Source organism: Vipera ursinii (assembly GCF_947247035.1).
Source record: "Vipera ursinii genome assembly, chromosome: 6".
Taxonomy (NCBI): domain Eukaryota; kingdom Metazoa; phylum Chordata; class Lepidosauria; order Squamata; family Viperidae; genus Vipera; species Vipera ursinii.
Window position 1 is genome coordinate 19,269,226 of NC_139515.1, and position 22,537 is coordinate 19,291,762.

The 22,537-nt window shown below is 38.0% G+C and overlaps 1 protein-coding gene across 2 annotated transcripts in view; it reads right to left on the reverse strand.

Moving 5' to 3' along the window:
- Positions 1 to 345: 345 nt before the first annotated feature.
- Positions 346 to 22,537, reverse strand: part of MAPK12 (mitogen-activated protein kinase 12) — a 32,283-nt gene continuing 10,091 nt past the window's right edge. Inside the window, exons 4-12 of one of the 2 annotated variants that reach the window (XM_083365666.1) lie at positions 19,140 to 19,251; positions 15,523 to 15,552; positions 13,617 to 13,664; positions 9,896 to 10,010; positions 8,202 to 8,273; positions 6,838 to 6,917; positions 5,221 to 5,299; positions 3,317 to 3,545; positions 346 to 2,314 (exon numbers count right to left, since the gene is read on the reverse strand). In XM_083365666.1, the coding sequence (XP_083221792.1) occupies positions 2,302 to 2,314; positions 3,317 to 3,545; positions 5,221 to 5,299; positions 6,838 to 6,917; positions 8,202 to 8,273; positions 9,896 to 10,010; positions 13,617 to 13,664; positions 15,523 to 15,552; positions 19,140 to 19,251 (778 nt within the window). In that variant the 3' untranslated portion in view covers positions 346 to 2,301. The remainder of the gene's footprint in view (positions 2,315 to 3,316; positions 3,546 to 5,220; positions 5,300 to 6,837; positions 6,918 to 8,201; positions 8,274 to 9,895; positions 10,011 to 13,616; positions 13,665 to 15,522; positions 15,553 to 19,139; positions 19,252 to 22,537) is intronic. The other variant, XM_083365665.1, reaches the window with a different exon arrangement.

Below are 22,537 nucleotides of genomic sequence, written 5' to 3' on the forward strand. Positions count from 1 at the left end.
AATCCTGACCACCACCAGATATCAGTACAGAGATCTAGAAAATCCCAACTTGATGCGTTTAGATGTTCCTGAAATCAACACTGAATATCTCCTTCCAGTTTGAACTACTGGTGGTAGCCTGATAGAACTGTGCTAAAATTTGGAATTTTATTTCAAAAAGATACAGGAACTCTTTGAAGTAGCTGCCTCTTTTCTAGGGATCACATGATTGCTGGGATTAATTGAACAAAACAAGAGAGCAGTTTTTTGTATCTTTGCAGCTGTTTTCACTTGATTTTAATTACAATTAATATCTGCCTTTTAAAAACCTGTTAACTTCATGAAAAACTGTTCAGAACAGAGAAGAAAAACATTACTGTTATTTATTGAAGTTGGAGGTAGACAAGAAATGCATTGCAAAGAATTTACAATACATTTAACGTAAAACATGGTTGTATTTACATTTAATTTTAAAAGAAAACAATTACTGTTTTTTTTATTCCTGAGTTTCTCAGCTTCAACAGAATTGATAAATAAAAGGAATGGCATGCTATTTTTTCCAAGTCAATAGTCATTATCTTATGAAGGCTTATTTTTACCAGAGAGATGGATTATTTCAATGATCATTAACTATTTTTTCATACATGTTTTTTAAAGGAGCATATTCACAATTACAGAAGATTGAGTTTGGGATTCTAGATTTCTTTCATTGAAAGAAACCTGCATAGTAAAACAAATATGCAAAAAGCAAGCAGTGAATTTAATTAAAATTCAGCACACAGAGATGACAAGAAACAAAACATTGTATGTTTTGCATCTAAAAATGTCCCTGTTTTAATTAGAGGCAGTTTATCAAATTTCAAGCAACATACCTAGTATTACTAGGTTAAACCCTTGGATTACCCTTGTCAGTCACAACAGGAAGTACTGAACTAGAGAATCTGATTTAATCAAAATGTCATCTAATCTGACTTTCAGTGCATACGAACATGTGTACAAACATACACACTCTACTCCATGCTTGCATTTCCAAGTAAGAATGCTGAAAGAAGCCTTATGTTGTCTTGTCTTTCTTCACTTGTCGTGTACTTCTTTTTAGACTGACTAAATAAAACTGACCACCCAATGTTTCCCCTTGAAATCAAGTATGTAAAGTTCCATTGCAGAAAAAGATCTACAAAAGATCTCTAGAATAAACATGCTCAGTAACTGTTTGGCAATTAGATTATAATATTTCAGATAATCTAGTTGATGATCTGGTTGAGGAGCTTTGGGCCATCGTAAGATTCAGGAACTCGACTGTAAATTTCCCGTGTTCATAGGGTCCATATTGCTAGCTGCGACTTAAGAAACTGATGCTCAATATGCACATTATGAGTTATCTTCTAATTGGCTGAGAGCACACAGTGAAGAAAACTAGTTTTCAAATGGAAACTATAAACTAGGAGGAAGAGAAGGGACTGCAGAATCTAGAGGTGGTCATGAGGCAGAATGAAACATTCACATAATCATATAATCTCATTTATAAAGGCACTAGCTTCCAAGCAAATATTTAAAGTATAGGTAACTGGTTCTCAACAAGTGTGCATGGACCCAGTGTATGTTAAATACAGGCAGTCCTCAACGTATGACCATTTAATGATGGTTCAAAGTTACAACAGCCTTGGAAAAAGGAATTTACGATCTCTACTTTCACTTATGACTGTTGCACCATCCCTGCACAATTGGCTCATATTTATGACTGACTGCAGCATCCTGCAGTCACACGACCACAATTTATGTTTGCCAATTTCAGGCAAAAAACGTCCATTGAGAAAGCTGGATTTGCTTCCTGATCGTGTGATTCACTTAACAATTGTGTTGATTCACTTAATGATGGCTGTAAAAATTATAAAATCAGATTTGATTTAACTTACAATCACAATGATTTATGATGGAAATTCTGACCCTAACTGTGGTTGTTAAGTTGAGTACTACCTGTAATTGAAACATACCTTGAAAAATATCGTAACAGAGATGATTCATCTTAGGGGGAAAAAAGTGTTGTTTCTCTTATAATAGGACTAAGGGTCTTTTACAGAGGAACTGCTGTAATTTACAATATAAAAAGTTTTGAGCCCAATGGCTTCAAAATTCATGTTAAAATGGTTACATCTCATTTATTTATAAAAGATTTATATAATTATATACATATACATTTACATAAATATAACATTTACAGTCTCTTTTATTTACTCAGTTTTAAACAAACACACAACTTGAGGTTATACTACTGTTTCTTTTGACTCGGACAACTGAAGTGGCTTAAAGTTTACAACTTCTTTATATGTGATACCTGAAAAAGTTAAAGAAACACAAAAATATTCACGTTAGATTCAGGAAAACATTTTTTTTAAAAAAATCAAAATTTATTAAGATGGTGCAGTAATCCAGACTTGGGAGAAGGAGGAAAGTGATCTGCAGCTTGGTCACACAAATTGTTTTATCTTTTCCTGAGATCTTATAATTGTGTTAATAAGTCTATTAACCAATATCATCAGTAACTTACAGTTTGAGGTCTCCCATTTAGCTATAGCTGAACTTTTAAAACACAATTTAAAACACCTTGAAATTTGGGCTCTATTTTATAAATTTGAATCAGCCCAATTAAGGCATAGCTGTACATAGAGGATTGATGGTGATAGCATTTGCAATTATATATTTCAGGTATTTTAAGCATCCAGTGCCTAGAAACCAGTTTCCCTTCTTCTTGCTTCACTGATTATCAGAAAAAGCGCCAGTTTGCTCTTACTACTTCAAAAGCCATCTGATACACAAAGTAGTTGATGGTTTTCATGGAATCGAAGTATATTGCTTGCACACATAGCCCTGTAGCCATCTTAACGAGCATGAGTCTCTGATTAAAAACACATTGGGACAGAAAAAAACCTCCCCAATTAATTCTTGTAATGCGAAATTTACAGAATGCTGTCAGCAAAGAATATTTTTCCCTCATGATAAGGGCAGTTTTAATAAGTCCTATTAAATTTATACCATGCCATTTCTGCTTACAGAAGCTTTCACAGCTATTTACATTTCTCCTTGCTGTTCACTCATTTCTTGCCCTTCTGTGTATATTCAAGTCCTTTGTAGAACTGAGCCTAGCAAAGACATTTGTCTAAGAGTTTAGAACATTAATTTGAAGAGAGGAAATAATATAGGTCAGAGACAGAATGGAACAGCAAGGACAAAGAAGTATTTCTCTCAATTAATGCAGCAGGTTCCTCAGTTCCCCTGAATTATATTTTAATTAAAATGTATAAAAATCTATTTGTAGAATATAGATAAAGTTTCCTACACCAATCTCATCTTCATTAGAAGACGGCTATTCAATACAACAATTCCAAACATACACTTCCATTCATCCAGGGGCAGATCCATGTTGTCAAAAGTGTCATCATATTTCTCTGCTTTGTTTTCCTCTTCGGGATCATGAATAGTTTCAAAATAAGAATGTGCCAAAGCTTCGCTTGCTGTTATTCTCTTCTCTGGGTCTAACACCAGCATCTTTTCCAAAAGGTTTACAGCTGGATCAACAAATTAGAAAGGAAATTTAAGGACAAACTCTCTGGAAATAGATCAAGCATGTAATTAATATTTTGTGTTAAGTTCTGCATCTTCTAGAGATCATGTAGTTGTTCAAAGACCAGAAGCTCAAAGAACTGTAATTTATAATAAAGCATATCTAGCAGGAAAAGCTTACCTTTATTAGCCAGAAAATCTGACAATTATGAAGAAATTATTGAGAAAATAATTCTGCAATGAAATTTTCACAGGGCACAAAAAAATCTTGAAATTGTTTTTTATGTAGAAGATAACTCATGTAGAAGATAGACCTCTCAGCGGCTTTCGATACCATCGACCATGGTATCCTGCTGCGGCGTCTCAGGGGATTGGGAGTGGGAGGCACAGTTTTTCGGTGGTTCTCCTCCTATCTCCTGGGACGTTCGCAGTCGGTGTTGGCAGGGGGGCAGAGATCGGCCCCTAGGTCTCTCGTTTGTGGAGTTCCTCAGGGGTCGGTTCTCTCGCCTCTCCTGTTCAACATCTACATGAAACCGCTGGGTGAGATCATTCGTGGTTTTGGAGTTGGGTATCATCAATATGCTGATGATACCCAACTTTTTATTTCTACCCCAAACCACCCCAGTGATGCCCTCGCTGTGATGTCCCGTTGCCTGGAGGCGGTTCGGGTCTGGATGGGGAGGAACAGACTTCAACTCAACCCGGACAAGACTGAGTGGCTGTACATTCCGGCATCCCGGGACATTCAAAATGTTCCATCCCTTTCTATGGGGGGTGAACTGTTGCCCCCCGTGGATAGGGCTCGCAACTTGGGAGTCCTCCTAGATTCATTACTTACCTTGGAAGATCATGTAGCAGCTGTGACTAGGGGGGCTTTCGCCCAGGTTCGCCTGGTGCGCCAGTTGCGGCCCTATCTGGACCGGGATGCCCTGTGTACGGTCACTCATGCGCTCGTGACCTCTCGCCTTGACTACTGTAATGCTCTCTACATGGGGCTTCCCTTGAAGACCACTCGGAGGCTCCAACTGGTACAGAATGCGGCTGCGAGAGTTGTCTTGGGAGTTTCCCGGTACTCCCATGTTACACCTTTGCTCCGCGAGCTACATTGGTTACCAGTTGTCTTCCGGGTGAGGTTCAAGGTCTTAGTGATGGTTTTCAAGTCCCTACATGGCATGGGTCCGGAATACCTCGGGGACCACCTGCTGCCGGCGTCAACTCCCCTCCGCCCTGTGCGTTCCCACAGAGAGGGCCTCCTCAGGGTGCCTCCAGTCAGAGAATGCCGGCTGGTGGCCCCCAGGGGGAGGGCCTTCTCTGTGGGCGCCCCGGCTTTGTGGAATCAACTGCCGGTGGAGCTCCGGATGGCACCGGATCTCAGCTCCTTCCGGCGCAGGTTAAAGACCCACCTGTTTGAACAAGCTGGCCTGGCCTGATGGGGAGTTAATTTGGGTTTTAAATATTTGTATATTTTATTGTTTTATCTTGGGCATTAATTTAATTCTATTTTAACTTTTGTAGTTTTGTATTTTTATCATATGCCCTGTTCACCGCCCTGAGTCCCTTGGGAGAAGGGCGGTATAAAAATTTAATAAAAACTAAAACTAAACTAAAAAACTCAACCTATTTACTATCTTGATATCACATAATTTTCTAATATACTACATCCATCAATATTTAACTTACCTAAATGGTTTACATTTTTTAAAATGGCAGCAAAATCTTTTTTCTGTACTTGTGGAAGACTTTTGATATAATTTTTTGCCTTAAAATAAATAGAAACAAAGATTATTGGATGTGAATTGTTATTAATTTACGAAAAGAAACAAAGAAAAAGAAATTAGATGCCATCAAACTGGGTTTCCTTCCTGGGAAAAAATATGGGAAAAAATGCACTTCTGGAATACAGAGAAAAATTACATATGAGTTCACTTTGGAATCTGAAGATCCTAAATTAATTCATACACAATTTGTATACCTTCAATAATTTCTATAGTTTAAGATAATTTGATTTTAGTTTCTCAGACCACAGATGCAGGAAAATCATAAATCTTGGAAGTGTATGTGTGTGTGTATATATATATACACACATGTACATACACACATAAAGGTAAAGGTTTCCCCTTTCCAGTTGTGTCCAATTCTAGGGGCCGGTGCTTATAAGGCCATTACAAAGGGAAGTGCTATGTACAGGTGGTTCTCGACTTACAACCATTCATTTAGTGAACATTTGAAGTTACAACGGCACTAGAAAAAGTGACTTACAACCAATCCTTGTACTTACAACATTGCCACATCGCCATGGTCACTTTATCAAAATTTGAGCCTTGGCAATTGGCATGTTTCTATGACAGTTGCAGTAGCTGGGGTCATGTGGTTGCCATCTGCAACTTCCCGGCCAGCTTCCGACAAGCAAAGTTAATGTGGGAGGCCAGATTCGCTTAATACCTGGGTTATTATTTTAACAACTACAAGTGATTTCCTTAACAAAAAGTTAGCAAAATTGAGTTTGACTCACTTTACAACTGCTTAGCAACAGAAATCCTGGAGTCAATTGTGGTCATAAATCAAGGATTACCTGTATACAATGTAAGTCAAGTTTAACATTCTTGCACCTCTTATTTTTGTCTGTGTGACTTTTAATTTTTATTAATCAAATTTATATAGCTGTCCATCTCATGAGAAGTGATGTCATATGTCTCTATCTCATTCGATTGGTTAGGATAAACAATTTCCACCTATCTCTTCCTTTGATTTCAGATCATTTTATTGCGATCATGTGACAATTTGTTCCTACATCAAGCATATCTAACATGGAAAAGGGAAGTTCAGCAACATCTGAAGGGTGAAAGAATCACAATAAGTAAGGTTTCAAACAGAAGTTGCCTAGAATATTTCTTTTTAAAAAGTTAGAACCATTTCTTACGATATATAGATTTTAAGATAGCAATCATTTATATCAGGGGTGTCAAACTGGCGGCCCACGGGCCAGATGCATCATGCATAAGCCACACCCACCCCAGCTCTAGAAAGGCAAAAAATGTCACAATACGTCATGTGATGTGATCGAGTTTGACACACATGATTTATATTAATGGGGTACTGATGACTGTGAATAAAAAAGTGTATGAAAAAAAACCAACTAAAAAAAGTTTCTAATAGTTTCTAACCAGATTTCCTTGATTTGCTGTTTTCTATGCTGTGTTAAAAGAAAATCTCAAAATAGCACCAGTACATTTAAGTACCACAGAACCATCTATTTCTGAACCTGCACATGGAAATTTTGCAAAAGCAGCAACTTACATCTTGGCTTTGTAGCTTCTGAACAAAATCCTGAGTTGGTGTGCCTGTAACTTTCATAATTTCTGTAAGCTGGTCCAGATCTGAATGTCAAAGTCAGGAATCAAATATTCAGTCAGCATGTCATTAAAAAATGATATAATTGATTTTCTTACTCTTGAAATCAAACCATATAACATATATACTTCATGTATTTTTTCACAACTACCAGCAGTTGGTTAGTAATTAACAACTATTTTTGGTCATCTCTTTGTGTGTTCTCAGGCTAACAATTTGTAAAAGCTTTTATAACTGTCAGGACCCCTTCATAATCGGGAACGGGGACTCACAGATGTATTTCCTTTACTTTGTTCTCTCTACGTTTTGATGTATCGCTTTGGGTGTGAAGAAGGGGAGGAATATGCCAGGAGCCATCTGCCTTATCTCCGAGCCATTGTAAAAAGAAGACACAGGAGCTGGGAACCATCCCTTATTGTTCCAGTTCCCATAACAACTTCACACCTGTAGATTGGCTGGAAGAGCGCTGGAAAGTTGGACACTTGGGGGGGAGGGATTTGTCAAGGAAAACCTTAATGTAACAATTTACATGGGAATTCCTCAGATCTTGCTTTGCCACTCTGCTTTCACTGATTCTCAATAAAAGTTCCTGTTTGAAACAATGCATTTCATGATTTCAGCTTTCTTGGGAGTAATAACCGAGTCAGGACCTTACAATAACTAAATTAAAATTTCAGCTTTCTTTCTTTGTTAATCTAGTATCAATGACCTTGTCTTCCAAATGTTGAAGATAGAAAGCTACATTTGACTTTAAACACTGATTTTTCATCTCATTTTGAGCCTCTAAAATGCCCATTGACATAAACTGCTTCAACACATATAAAATAAACTGAAATGCAACCCTATATGCCAAATGTTGGAGCTAAAAATGTGACGTCCAACCAGCATTTAATTATACTTAATTATAACAAAGTCCTGATGGAACAGTAGTTAAAATGCAGTATTGCAGGCAAACTCTGCCCACAGCCTGAAGTTTGATCTTGACATGGCTAGATCCTTCCATCCTTCCAAGATCGGTAAAAAGAGGACCCAGATTGTGTAATGTTTCTTCATTACAAACTGCTCAGAGAGTGCTGTAAAGTGCTATGGGTTGGTATAAGTCTAAATGCTATCACTAATGCTATGAGGTGGAACAAACTATTAATCTCACAACTTTCTGGAAAAGCTATAGATCACTGGACCTGCCTTGATGTTTGCACATAAATAGCTCAACTGATGATTTTTAAGTGACTACAAAGTGACTTACTTTGATACCTGAGTTTTTGCATATTTCTCCAACTTAATGTGAAGCATTCATCAAGAAAGGATACGATCATTGCCCTTGAAAAGGGGCCTTCCTGTTACCATCTCAGCCATTATACACCCCACTGACCAGATATCCACTGAAATACAGAAAATGCACCCATTAAACTGGTGAGCAACATCTAAATTCAGCTCATCAATCAACCACAAAACCTTTAAAAAGAAAGCAACAACACAAAATCAGTGTTTTGTGATTTGTAACTGAAAATGTGTATTCTATTTCTGCAATTTCAATAGTTCAATGAATGCTTTTTAGAACATTAATGGTCTGATCTACAGGCATCTTCTTTCTTTCAAAGTTTCTGTTCTTTAGCATTGATGAAGCAGCTGGGTATGATCTGAATTAAAGCTGTCTGTTGTGCCAGCTCTTTATTACATTTTAAATTTTCATGTAAGGAGCTCAGCATGCTATAGTCTCATTTCCATTTCATCTGCTCATAAATCTTGTGTTAAGACTGAAAAAAAAATAATCAGGTCCAGTGAGTTCTATGAATCAGTAGGCTATTATTTTTAAAAAATAAAAATAACACTTCTATGGTTGGCTCACTATTATGAAATGAGTTTTCTGGAAGTACCAGCTTCCCTTGTCAGAAATGCAAACAGTGGTAACTAATAAATAATTAATATAGTAATTAAGACTCAGAATTAGCAGAGAGAAAATAATTGTTGGTCTAAGTCTTCAGGATAGCATTTGAAGAAAGAGGAGGATGAGGAAATTGTGGGAGACATTGTATGTAATCACAATGATGATACTTGTATCTGACATAGGAATACAAGCATGAAAGGCAATACAGGTAACCTTCATTTAATTATGGTAATTGAAACTGCAGGGTATGTGATGGTTTGTGAAGGTTAGGTGAGGTTTGGGGTCGCTACTCCAGGATGAGAGAGACTGAGATTTTGTTTATGGAACTTTGCTTGTGGGAAAACGGCAAGGAAGGTTGCAAATGGCAATCATGTGACTGCAGAACACTGCAACCTTTGTAACCACAAGCCAGTTGCCAGGTGCCCAGGTTGCAAATCACGTGAGTGGGAAGGTGCTGGGAGCTGGAATTGGTTGTAACTCTCCTTTTTCAGCCCTACTGTACCTTCAAATGGTCTATGAACAAATGATTGGTAAGCAAAGACTACTTGTAGGCAGATTTTTCAGAAGCTAGATATGGCTACTCGGCTTCCAAGTCCCCATAGTAAGGGGCCACTGTTAAGAATGACTGAATAGGTAAACCAGACAAGTGAAGTCAGACATTGCAGAAATGGCAAAGCCTTGAAACCCAAGAATTTCAGAAACCTACCTCATGTCATGCAGATGACTAGAACTAAGATGTTTCCCTCTGGAAACGTTATGGAAATTAATATGCAAAGAGCTACACTACCTGTTGTTTAATTCTTTGCAATTTTATTCAATGTCTCTGCTAATAAAACAATAGACTTTTTCCGTTAGTCTATTATTTTTTATTTATTTTTTTATTTTAATCCCATTTATATCTTGCCCTTCTCCGAAGACTCAGGGCGGCTTACAATCTAAGCACAAATCAAATGTGCTTAGCAATAGCCTTCATTCTATGTATATGCCTGCTTATTAGGGCTTTTGCCCCCTCCCCCCAAGTGTAAAGCTGCTGCTCTTTTGCAATAGGAGTGATGAAATCAGTGGTTACAGAAACCCCAACACAGAAAAACAGTTTCTAGCAAATACAAAAATTACCTGTTTGTGTATAATGCATCCAATTAAGTATAACTTCTGGGGCTCGATACCACCTAGTAACCACATAGCCAGTCATCTCACTATCTGTATGTCTTGCCAGCCCAAAATCTAAAATCTGTTTTAGAGGAACAAAGTATAATCTATTTTCATTTCTGGAATGTCATAAACACCTTGAATTGGGATGAGATTTGTTCATGTTAGAAAATATCTATTAATATATTTATCATTCTTAAATCCTATTAATTCAATGGCCTCTTCCTAAAAATGTAAACCTATTACCTTGAAAATAGTTAAAGATCCCTAACAGGCTACATTACATTTTGGTCTTATTGCTAAAATACATTTCTCATATTCATATATTTTGTCATTACCTTCGTTCAACTTACAACATTATCCAAATAATTGATTGCAATGAAATGATACCCTTATTTTAGAGGAATGCAAACGGTTATTTAGATTTTGTAGCCTTGTTCATATTAAGTAGCATTTTTGCAAGTAAAGGACAAGAATTTCAAAGCCCTATCCATTACATGCTATTTATTCAATCATCATAAACGCAGGTTCTATATATTACATTTTTCCTGACAGTTGTAGGTGGAAATCTCAGTTCACAGGAATTATTTTTACATTATACAATCATAAAGCAAAACTGAAACCACATGAATTTGGCTTATTATTCATATATTCACAGCTACTGAGAAAGCTTTAAGCTTATTTTAGGCCATAATAATGCAGCTGGCAGAAACAGATCCCCCCCTCCCCAATTATCAGATACTCCAAAATGCCATGCAAAGTGTCAAAGACCTCTGGCTCCAAGCATTACATAGGGTTCAAGGATACTATGCCCAAAGTTGATGGAGATACAATTTGAAAATCAATCTCACTATTCCTTACTGCACGTACCAAAATGTGGAACCAGTTCAATGCAATTTTTAAAAAATGAAATAGAGCACTTACAGGTAATCCTCCACTTATAACCACAACTGGACCTGAAATCTTGTTGATTTGAGATACTATGTGACCACTTTGTTCACCGACTGCAATCCTGGCTCTCCCTCTTGCAGTTGTTAAGCAATGGTGTGGGTCATGAAGCAGACTGCTGGGGCCTGGGCTTCCAGGACATGGTGGAGAGAGGAAAGGGTCCAAGCCAGGGAGAATGACCACGAGAATGCTATATTTTGTCAGTGTTTTTTGCCAGATTTGAGGACCATTCCTCCAGTGTGTGGAAGGATTTTTCCTCCCTGCATAGAGGGGGAGAGAAAGTCCCTCTGCTTACTAGGGCAGGGATCCCCAACCTCCAGTCTGTGGACTGGCACTGGTCTGCGGCATGCCAACAACCGGTCCGTGCAAGCAAGCGAAGCTGCATCTGCAGGCCGCATACAAAACCACACACCCCTCCAGTCTGTGGATAAACCTTTCTACGTGGAACAGGTCCCTGCTGCCCAAAAGGTTGGGGGCTGCTGCAGTAGGGGAATGGATGAAATCCAACATCCCCTCCATTTCAAACTTTTCTGCTGACTCCCCTATTGACTTTCTGGGTGTTTTTCTGGGTGTTAGGCACACCCAACCAGATACACACCTGCAGAGTCTGAGTTAACTATTATTATGTTCTTTCTATAATACAGGGATCTCCCCAGTCTAGTAGTCTACTCTTGCAAACCAGTAGATAAGGCTCCAAGGAACCTAGGGAGGGTTGACCTTAGCCCTTTTGTGGTTGTACTGTGACTCCAGTCTAGCTCTGAGCTTGATTTCTTCTCCTTGCTAGGCTGGGTGCTTCCCAACACTGGCAAAGCTGGGAGAGAAAATTATAAACGGCGATCACATGATGGCAGGACATTTGGCAATTGGTTGTAAATGAGAACAGGCTGCTAAGTGCTCAAAATGTAGCCATGTGATGGAAAAGAAGTGTGAGATTTTATTACAACAGGAAGTGCTTTATGATCTCTAGAGGAGGGCTTTTCAACCTTTCCACCCATTGTACCACTTTAAGCATATGGCAACATCCGAGTACCACCAGTCGCCTAGCAAGGTGTCAAAAACTTGATGACCAAAAAAAAAGTAAAAAAGTGATGAAGTACAGGTAGTCCTCGACTTACAACAGTTTGCTGAGTGTCCAAAGTTACAATGGCACTGAAAAAAGTGCCCCCCAAGCCACAGCCAAGCAAGACACCTGCCTGCCCGCCCAGCAGCGCTCTTCCTCCTGTCCGAGGTTTTCATTGTTGTGAGCTTTTCTGTTGAGGATTGGCAGCGGGGGTGGGGTGGGGTGTGTTTGGTTTTTATTCCCGCCCCCTGTGCTGGGTGGTTGTAGCAGGTTTTGGTCACTTCACATGACCCTGGGACACTGTGACCATCATAAATATGAATCACTTGCCAAGCATCTGAATGTGAACCACAAGTCCCCGGAGATGCTGCAACATTCCAGCTGATCGGCGCTTCTTCTGGGCTCAGCAGAAGCACCAGGATCAGCGCCGAGCTCCAGCTGGAGCCTGGCGCTGATCCTGGCGCTTCTGCTGAGCCCTGACAGCCCTGCAGCTCTAGCCATCTCTTGCTCAGGCTTCTGTGGTGCTACCACTGGTTCAGTTCATTCCCCCCCCTACCACTTTTCTAGGACGGTCGCTTACCACCTGCTAGGTGCCAATGTACCACAGGTGGTACCCGTACCACTGGTTGAAAAGCTCTGCTCTAAAGCACCCATTTCAAGCCTGTAACGACTGAACAGTCATTAAATAACTGATCATAAGTTGTGGACTACCTATAATTGCTTTCTTATGTTAAATTTGCAATTTAACAACTGGCAGGTAAGAAGCTTTGCATGTTTTCAGAGGATTTTGCTACAACATTTCCATGAAAATACTTTACATCTAACCCTCTGTTTAATTCCTCTTTTTCTGTTGGATTTTTTTTAAAAAACAGTTTATCTGTTTAAACACAGACATGATGCTCTAACAAAACTTAAGTAATTTATGTTGCGTTAATGTGCTCTCCTATGGATTACTGCTTGTTAGAAAGATTGTCTTCTTTGCCATAAATTCATACAAATTCTGAACTTAGTAACCAGCTATGGTTGTAACATACACCCAAACTGAAGGTCATACTGAACTACTTTGTAGCTTCAGTCAATCCACGTTAACTCAAAAATAATTTATTTTTTTGAAGCTTTTTACATGAACCCCATCAACACAGCCTTTATTAAGATGCTCAATTGTCTAAATGAAAGCCTTGCAAAGTGAAAAGCCCTAGAGTGTCTACTCAGCATTTTATTCCTATTACCCCAATCTAGACGAGCATGCTGTTTCCAGCTTGTATCTTATTTTCCACAGCTTAATTAAAGATACCTTTTGTAAAAGACGAATAAATGGTCTTTTGTAAAAGACAAAGACTTGATTCTGCTGTCTTCTTACAAATAACGGGATGGAATCCAATAATTATCTATGTAAAACATTCAAGCTTAAGCTTCTGGAAAAATGTTAACAAACTTCTTTTATAAGCAATCATCCTTACATACCATAGTGTGCAACGTTGCAGAGTCTACTCTTAGTCAGGAAATCTGGAGTTAATCCAGGCACACAGACATTAACAGTCTATTACTTCACACAATAGTGCTACAGACTGTAACCTGTTCTCAGTTTTAAAATGCTTTTTGCATTAATTATATCTGACATACTTCCAGATTCCCCAGTATTTACTTCTGAAAAAGCAACTAGAGCATTCAGTTTCTTACCTTCAACTCACAGTCTTCATTAACTGCTAGGTTTCCAGGTTTTAAATCCTAGGAAGATATTTAAAACAAGAAATCTAAAACTGAATTTATTTGTAGTTGGAAGTATTTATTTCAAAGGCAGGCATTTTTTTTACTTCTTCAAGACAAACAATGGCCCAGAATGCAAATGGATTGATGTGTAGCCAAATATGAACATAGGGACGAATACTCAGCCAGAAGCTTCTCTGGCAGTGACTGATCAATAAATCACAGAAGCCAAGGGAGCAAGCAACAGGATTAAAAAAAATTCCAAAGTCAAACATGTGTGTACGTATATAACCATAACATTTCCACTGAGCAAAATGAAAATACTACATGCATGCAAACATCCTGATCTCCTTTTAATCAATCACAAAAGAAACTTGTACCATTCATCACATTTATATTGAATTGGAAATGATTACTGTGATACGCTAACATACGCTGGATCATGGAGAAAGCTAGAGAGTTCCAGAAAAACATCTACTTCTGCTTCATTGACTATGCTAAAGCCTTTGATTGTGTGGATCATAACAAACCGTGGCAAGTCCTTAAAGAGATGGGCATACCAGACCATCTTATTTGTCTCTTGAGAAACTTATATGCGGGTCAAGAAGGAACAGTGAGAACTGGACACGGAACCACTGATTGCTTTAAAATTGGGAAAAGAGTCCGGCAAGGCTGTATACTGTCGCCCTGCCTATTTAACTTATATGCAGAGCACATCATGAGAAAGGCAGGGCTAGATGAATCAAAAGTTGGAATTAGGATTGCTGGAAGAAACATCAACAACCTAAGATATGCAGATGATACTACTCTAATGGCAGAAAGTGAAGAGGAACTAAAGGGCCTCTTGTTGCGAGTGAAGAAGGAGAGTGCAAAACTTGGGTTGAAACTTAACATTAAGAAAACCAAGATCATGGCATCTGGCCCTCTCAATTCCTGGCAAATAGATGGGGAAGAAATGGAGGTAGTGACAGATTTTATTTTCCTGGGCTCCAAGATCACTTCAGATGGGGACTGTAGCCAAGAAATTAAAAGATGCTTGCTCCTGGGGAGGAAAGCCATGGCAAATCTAGACAGCACACTAAAAAGCAGAGACATCACCCTGTCAACAAAAGTGCGTATAGTCAAGGCTATGGTCTTCCCAGTTGCAATGTATGGTAGTGAAAGCTGGACCATAAGAAAGGCTGAGCGCCAAAGAATTGAAGCCTTTGAACTATGGTGCTGGAGAAGACTCCTGCGAGTCCCTTGGACTGCAAGGCGATCAAACCGGTCAGTCCTAGAGGAGATCAACCCTGACTGCTCTTTAGAAGGCCAGATCCTGAAGCTAAAACTCAAATACTTTGGCCACCTAATGAGAAGGAAGGACTCACTGGAGAAGAGCCTAATGCTAGGAAAGGTTGAGGGCAAGAAAAGGTGACGACAGAGAATGAGGTGGCTGGATGGAGTCACTGAAGCAGTAGGCGTGAGCTTAAATGGACTCCAGAAGATGGTAGAGGACAGGAAGGCCTGGAGGAACATTGTCCATAGGGTCGTGATGGGTCGGACACGACTTTGCAACTAACAACAACAACAACACTGTGATAATTCCTGAAGGATAGAGTTTAATTTGCATTTAAGCTGTAACTCTGCAAACAGTACATGAAAGAACCCAAGGAATACATTAACCAAGTACTCATTAAAAACAGCAAAGACTTTTTCAATGAAGCCTTGTAGCTATCAATAATTGAAATTGTGCAATAAACGTTATCTTTCTTTGTATATTTCAGGATAAAATTTCAGGATAAAAATTCCAAGCACTATATATGGATATATCATTGAAGAGAATCTTTCCACAAGAATATATAAACCTATCAAAAAGAAAAGCCTGAAGAGTTTTACTTACTCTATGAATTATGCCAGATGAATGGATATACTGTGGAAAGAAACAAAAAACACATTACTCATTTGCTATTGATGAAACATGTTTTTTTTTGTTCCAAAGCTTTTCAGAGCAATGGCAAAAACAATCCATGGGGAACCATTGTGGTGTACGTAGTCATCCTCATCCTGATTTGACTTTCATTTTTTATTTTAAAGAAGGTCTTCTCCTAAGCAAAACATCAGGCTGTAGCTTTGTCTATATTTATAGATATGCCTCAGGGCCCCACAAAACCTCTTTATAGTTTTTAGGAATCAAAAATGTTTGGTGTCTTCAGTGGTGCACTTTGCATGAATACCCATCTGTTAATGGATAAAGGTAATCTGGGCCAACAATGAGCATACTGCAAGATTAGAGTATGAGACACTGTTCAGAACAGCCTCATCTGTTTGCCTTCTCATAAATGCTATTTTGTGACCTGAATGTCCCCACTATAACATAATAATAATAATAAAGTTGGAAGGGACCTTGGAGGTCTTCTAGTCCAAAATCCTATATTATTTCATACAAATGGCTGTCCAGTCTCTTCTTAAAAACTTCCAGTGTTGGAGCATTCACTGCTTCTGGAGGCAGGTTGTTCCACTGGTTAAATGTTCTAACTGTCAGGAAGTTTCTCCTTAGTTCTAGGTTGTTTCTCTCTTTGATTAGTTTCCATCCGTTGCTTCTTGTCCTGCCTTCGGGCGCTCTGGAGAATAGCTTGACTCCCTCTTCTTTGTGGCAGCCCCGGAGATATTGGAACACTGCTATCATGTCCCCCCTCGTCCTTCTCTTCATTAAACTAGATATACCCAATTCCAGCAACCGTTCCTTATATGTTTTAGCCTCCGTACCTCTAATCATCTTTGTTGCTCTTCTCTGTACTCTTTCCAGAATCTCAACATTTTTTTACACCATGGTGACGAAAACTGGATGCAGTATTCCAAGTGTGGCCTTACCAAGGCACTGTAAAGTGGTATTAATACTTCACGTGATCTTGATTCTATCCCTCTGTTAATGCAGCCTAGCACTGCGTTGGCTTTTTTTGGCAGCTGCAGCACACTGCTGGCTCATATTTAAATGATTGTCCACTAGGACTCCTAGATCCCTCTCACAGTTACTACTATTGAGCAAGGTACCACCTATACTATACCTGTACATTTGGTTTTTCTTGCTTAAATGTAGAAACTTACTTTTTTCACTATTGAATTTCATTTTGTTAAATAGTGCCCATTGTTCAAGTCTGTCCAGCTCCTCCTGTATTTTAAGCCTATGTTCTGGAGTGTTGACTACTCCTGCCAGCTTGGTGTCGTCTGCAAATTTGATGAGTTCCCCATCTATCCCCTCGTCCAAATCGTTGCTGAAGATGTTGAAGAGCACTGGGCCTAGAACAGAGCCCTGGGGCACCCCACTACACACATTTGTTACATGAATGGGCAAGAATTCACAGGGAAGAGCCATTTTGTCAGTGTCCATGAAAAGCTTTTGAAATTAAAATTTGTCTTTCAACTCAAAAAGACCCTACCTATTGTACTTTAGCTGTGTTTTATGGAAGTTGCAATCCAACAACCTAGAAATCAATCTTTAAATTGTCAGAAATCAGACATCTAGATTTATTTATTTATTTTTTTATTTATTTTAATTCTATTTATATCCTGCCCTTCTCCGAAGACACAGGGCGGCTTACAAGCTTAGCAGTAGCCTTCATTCTATGTATATGCCTGCTTATTAGGGCTTTCATACACCCCCCAAGCGGCATTATTACAAAGTCAGATTAATTGCCCCCAACAATCTGGGTCCTCATTTTACCTACCTCGGAAGGATGGAAGGCTGAGTCAACCTTGAGCCTGGTGGGATGCGAACCTGCACTAATTGCAGGCAGCTGGTGTTACTTAAGGAGGCATTAGCCCACTGCTCCACCAAGATTGAGAAACATATGAATGGAAAACTCAAAATTCTTCTATCAAACCAAAAACTGTTAATGGAGGATTATCTCTTTGATACAGACCAACAATTTACCTTACCTACATATGGAGGAAACCAGTCTTTTGAATTATGGCTCAAGACCAAATGTCTGCCCTTCTTCCCTGCAAGCACTAAATTTCCAGATAAAATGAATTTGCAAAACAGAGCTCAGATGGTGATTTTCTACACCATAGCTCTTCTTGGTTCTATTTCTGTCCTTGTTTCACTTCAACAGATGGCGTTGCCATCAATGTGGGATTCCCAAACTAGAGCCTTCAGCCATTTTAATCTTAGCCTTTCACTTCTTCCTACTACATTAGCAGGAAAAAAACATTTGAAACTTTAGCATGAACTCTTATGTTTGCACATTTCCACAATGTAGTTTATGTATAGGAAAATATACACAAATATAGAATAGGAAAGGATCATTATGGAAATATTTGTAGGCAAGCAAAGCTTCCTAAAGAAGCTAATAGGAAACAGAGAAAAACAATGATTTACAGTGATTCTGTAATGTAGTGATGAATGTGGTGGACTAGGACTGGGAAGGCACAGATTCAAGACCTGCCTGCGCCATGAAAGCTCACAGGGTTATTTGGAATCAGTCACTATTGCAATTCAATATATCTCATGGGGTTGTTGTTGTGGAAGGATAAATGCTCTCTACCTGTATCCTCAAACTTGTAGAGGAAAAGGTAGGAAATCAATCAAGTATATGAAATCATTCTTAATCCCCCATGACAGTACTACAACATCAAGTGTCCCATTTCTTTTTCAAAAAGATAAAGTTTTCATTTCTTGTTGATGTTAACAGGAAGTTTAAACAAACATGAAAACAGCCAGGTGTTGCTTCTCAGCAAACACCAGGTACAATATTTCTGGCTTTCCATTTCTCCCTGCATCTGGGCCAGATTGCACATTGCAACTGAGATGACTTTCTGGCTTAAAGAATCAGAGAACAACGTGAGACCCAAAGTTGTTTTCCTTGCTTGATTTGCAGTAAATTCAGCAGTGGCAAGTCCTAAACTTGACCGCAAAATTCCATTCCATTCCACTTCACTCTACTTTATCTCTATTCATCATCCGTATCCCTACTCTATCCTTCCTTCCTTTCCCCTTCCCTCCTTCTGCAAATAAAAGGAGAGATAATTTACCATTAAGCCCAAATCTAGAAGAGTAACTGATTGTTGCCAAATTAATTCAGGATCTTCAAAACAATTTTGTAACATAATTTAAAGGAAGCTTACACATCTTGGATATTTCAGGACCAAATTCCATCTGTCAATTAATATGTAATTTTACACCATGAAGTGGATTATAAAATTGCATGAGGAGGTTCCTCGTATATATATATTTTCTTTCATTCAATTGTGTCTGATTATCAGAGGCTGCCTCAAAATGTCCCTGAAATTTTCTTGTGGAAAGGGTTTTCTGAAGTGGTTTGCCATTCACTTCTTCCCAGAGCTGAAAATAATAGATCCAGAGTTACCTGGCTGGCATTTTGCCTAAGGCAGTTAGGACTAGAACTCACAGTCTCCTGGTTTCTAGCATGATGCCTTATCTACTACTTATCACAGGAAAGGATATAAGAGAGAATGATGACAAAAGCCAACAAAGCAATTGAAAGAGAAAGATCTAACCTTTAGGCCCTTTAACATCTGGTAGACCAGGAACTGGATCCTATCTTCAGTTAGTTTCTCATGCTTCATTATTTTACTTAAGTCTGTTCCCATAAATGGCATGACAAGGTAGCTAAAATGAAAAGGCAATTAAATATGAACTAAACCAAATTACATAGTCTAATTGTAATACTGTAGAGTAGCAGGTTATCATGTATAGGCATGCCAGATTATGAAGATTTCTTCAAGAAGCTGTGAGGACAGTGTAAAAAAAAATAAGCCTATCTTTAAAAATGAACCCTAAATTGGAATATAGGTAGCCCTATATTCCAATATTTTCATTGCTAAGCAAGAAACTTGCTAAGTGAACTCTGCTCCATTTTAAAGCCTTTTTTGCCACAACTGTTAAGTGAACCACTGCATTTGTTAGGTTAGTAACATGGTTAAGTAAATCTGGCTTCCCCATTGACTTTGCTTGTCAAGTGAACACATGTCCCCGGGACACTGCAACCGTCATAAATACATGCCAGTTGCCAACTGACCAGATTTTAATCATGTAACCAGGGGGATGCTGCAATGGTTGTTAAGTGTGAAAAAGGTCATAAGTTATTTTTTTTCAGGACTGTTGTAACTTTGGTCACTAAACAAATGGTTGTAAATCAATGACTGTCTGCATAATAAAAAGGTCAATGTAAAAAGAAGTGCCTTGAAACCTTTCCTAAAATTCTAGAGAACTGGTGGCAAAACTCCTTCCTAAAGTCTATTACCTAGGTTTGAGAGCAAGATAGAATTTACTTCAGATTATAAAATAACCATGTAAAAATTGCTCTTATTTTCCACTTAGCATTATGTTATATAAAGGCTTTCTGGGTTTTTTTTAAACTGAACATCACAAATGGTTTATGTTTTAGAACAAGAAACGTTGATTGATAACATTATCTACAGTTGGCATAGTTTTATACTAGTACATAAAACTGAGTTCAACTAGAGCAGGGGTAGGCAACCTCGGCTCTTTTATGACTCATGGACTTCAACTCCCAGAATTCCTGAGTCAGCTGACTCAGGAATTCTGGGAGTTGAAGTCCATGAGTCATAAAAGAGCCGAGGTTGCCTACCCCTGAACTAGAGGATGCAAAACTGCTCTTTTGATCCCTCCATCATCTAACTGCTTCAGCTGAAATCCATTTATCAAGGCAAACCAGATCAAAATTAGGATGAGTGGAGACAACTGAGCATCTCATATAAAGCAGATAAAGCAGTCCTTCAAACCTACATTTCCAACATAAAATATATGAACCTGGTCTATGTCAGGATTTTTTTAAAAAAATATTTATTTATTGAACCAATTTATATAGCCACCTATCTTACAAACAAGTGACTTTGGGCAGTGTACTGCAGAGTACAAAAAAATAATACATTAAAAATTATTTTAAAGAATCATAAAAATCAAGATAAAACAAACAGATGAAGGTTGTTAGTTTATTGAAATTAGCCAGGCAGAAAAGCAAATTAATCAAAGCCTGATTTGTTTTCTTCCTTTGCTTCAAATAATATATAGATTTTGGAGAGAGTATTAAAGCAAATCAGGAATTAACTATGAAGTGTGGTTCAGCAATATTCAAAACTAAAACTACTCAGGCTTCATAAACCAAGAAGCATGCTAGCTTTCCTGTGATGCATTGTGCAGCATAATAAACCCCAAAACAGTAACATTACATTATTACTTATGTTTATATCTGTATAAACCAGGGAAAGATGCCATCAAGTCAATATTGACTCTTAGTGAACATATTAATAAGTTGTCTCCAAGAAAATGTTGATAAGCATAAGGAGATAAAGCTGAACTAAATAGTTTAGCTCATGTTCTGCGACCTAATTTTTTTAAGCAGAGCTAGTTCTTGGGATGGGAATCCACAGGGCCATAGACAACAATGGATACTTCTTAGAGACAGACAATGTAAATCGCTTCCATATTGCATATAAATTTCTTAAATAAATAGTCATTCAAAGGAGAGGCACAAGTGTGCTCTCTCGCGACCAAGACTGATAAAAAGATGAAGACTTTACATTGAAGATTGCAATGTAAGTTACTTGGAAGGACAAGTCTTGGGGACTTTGGAATAGAACAGATAATGTGAGAAGCTCTGGCACATGGAAAAATATTATCTTGCTTGCCAGAAGTAATACAATATCATTAATGCTTAATTAGAACTCCTACTAAATTAAATGAAATTCACCTAACCCTTTAAACATGTCTAAGGTAGTCCAATCTGTATCCTGCTATCAATTATTTAAATTCAAAGGGAAACAGTGAAATTTGCAGAAAACTGATCAAACACATAAAAAGGGTGGAAAAAAGCAGGTACTTTTCAGCTTCTGGGGACTATATTTAGCGCAAGGGAAAAAGCCGAACTTTCTGATTAAAAAAAAACCAGGATAAACAAGGAACCAGGCCTGGAGTACTGACAATTGTTGAATACTGAAAACAATGATGTGTGCTTTCCTCCATAATTTTATTATGGCTAATGTGCCACAGCTTATGAATATTGCAAAGCTGCTGAATAGCTCACAAGCCATCCCAACAATATAAGTAACTAATGACAAAAATATGTTTGAAGTAACTTAATAACTGTAGCCTTTTTACACTAATACATGTATGGTAGATATTATTGTATTCACATGTAATAAGAAAATGCAGAACTTTAAATACAGGGTTTAAAAGCTAACAAATAATGCAAACATTCAATACTAATTTAAAACAGAGGAAGAGGGGGAAAATAAACTATTTATGGAAGCAATTAATTACACAAACCCAAGTACGGTAACTAATAAAAGTTTCATAGACTTTTCCAGCTACATGGGGAGGAAGAAATAGCACATTTCTGTTTTTGTACAGGTAGCTTAAATTTCCCAAGTGTTGCATACTACAGCACCCATTTTATATTTTGATTGAATACAACAGAAACTGTGGCTGAATACCTGGCTACTGCCAAGTAGAAAAAGCTGCTTTAGGTTTCAAATGACTAAGACAATCTACTTTTTAATAAATAACCAGATATTTCAATACCTAATTATAAATAATAAACATGGTTTTTTAAAATATCAGATATTCAACTTCTTGACAATTAAACAAAGCGGCACATACACCTAACAAATGAATAAATGAACTACTTTTAGAATAAGATATATTACTTTAAATAATTCCATCAGCAATATTTTCACCACTGAAAAACAAAATTGGCATTAATGTGCTGGTTTACATTTTATTTGGCAAACATTTGGTCTAAATGTCCTCCAGCTTTATTTAGTAAAATCTCAGCCATTAAAACTAGAAAAATATTTCAGAAGTTTTTCTACTTAAACCTGTAAAGAGGTAACAGCTAAGTTCATTGTGTGCAAAGACATAGATGGTTGTGATG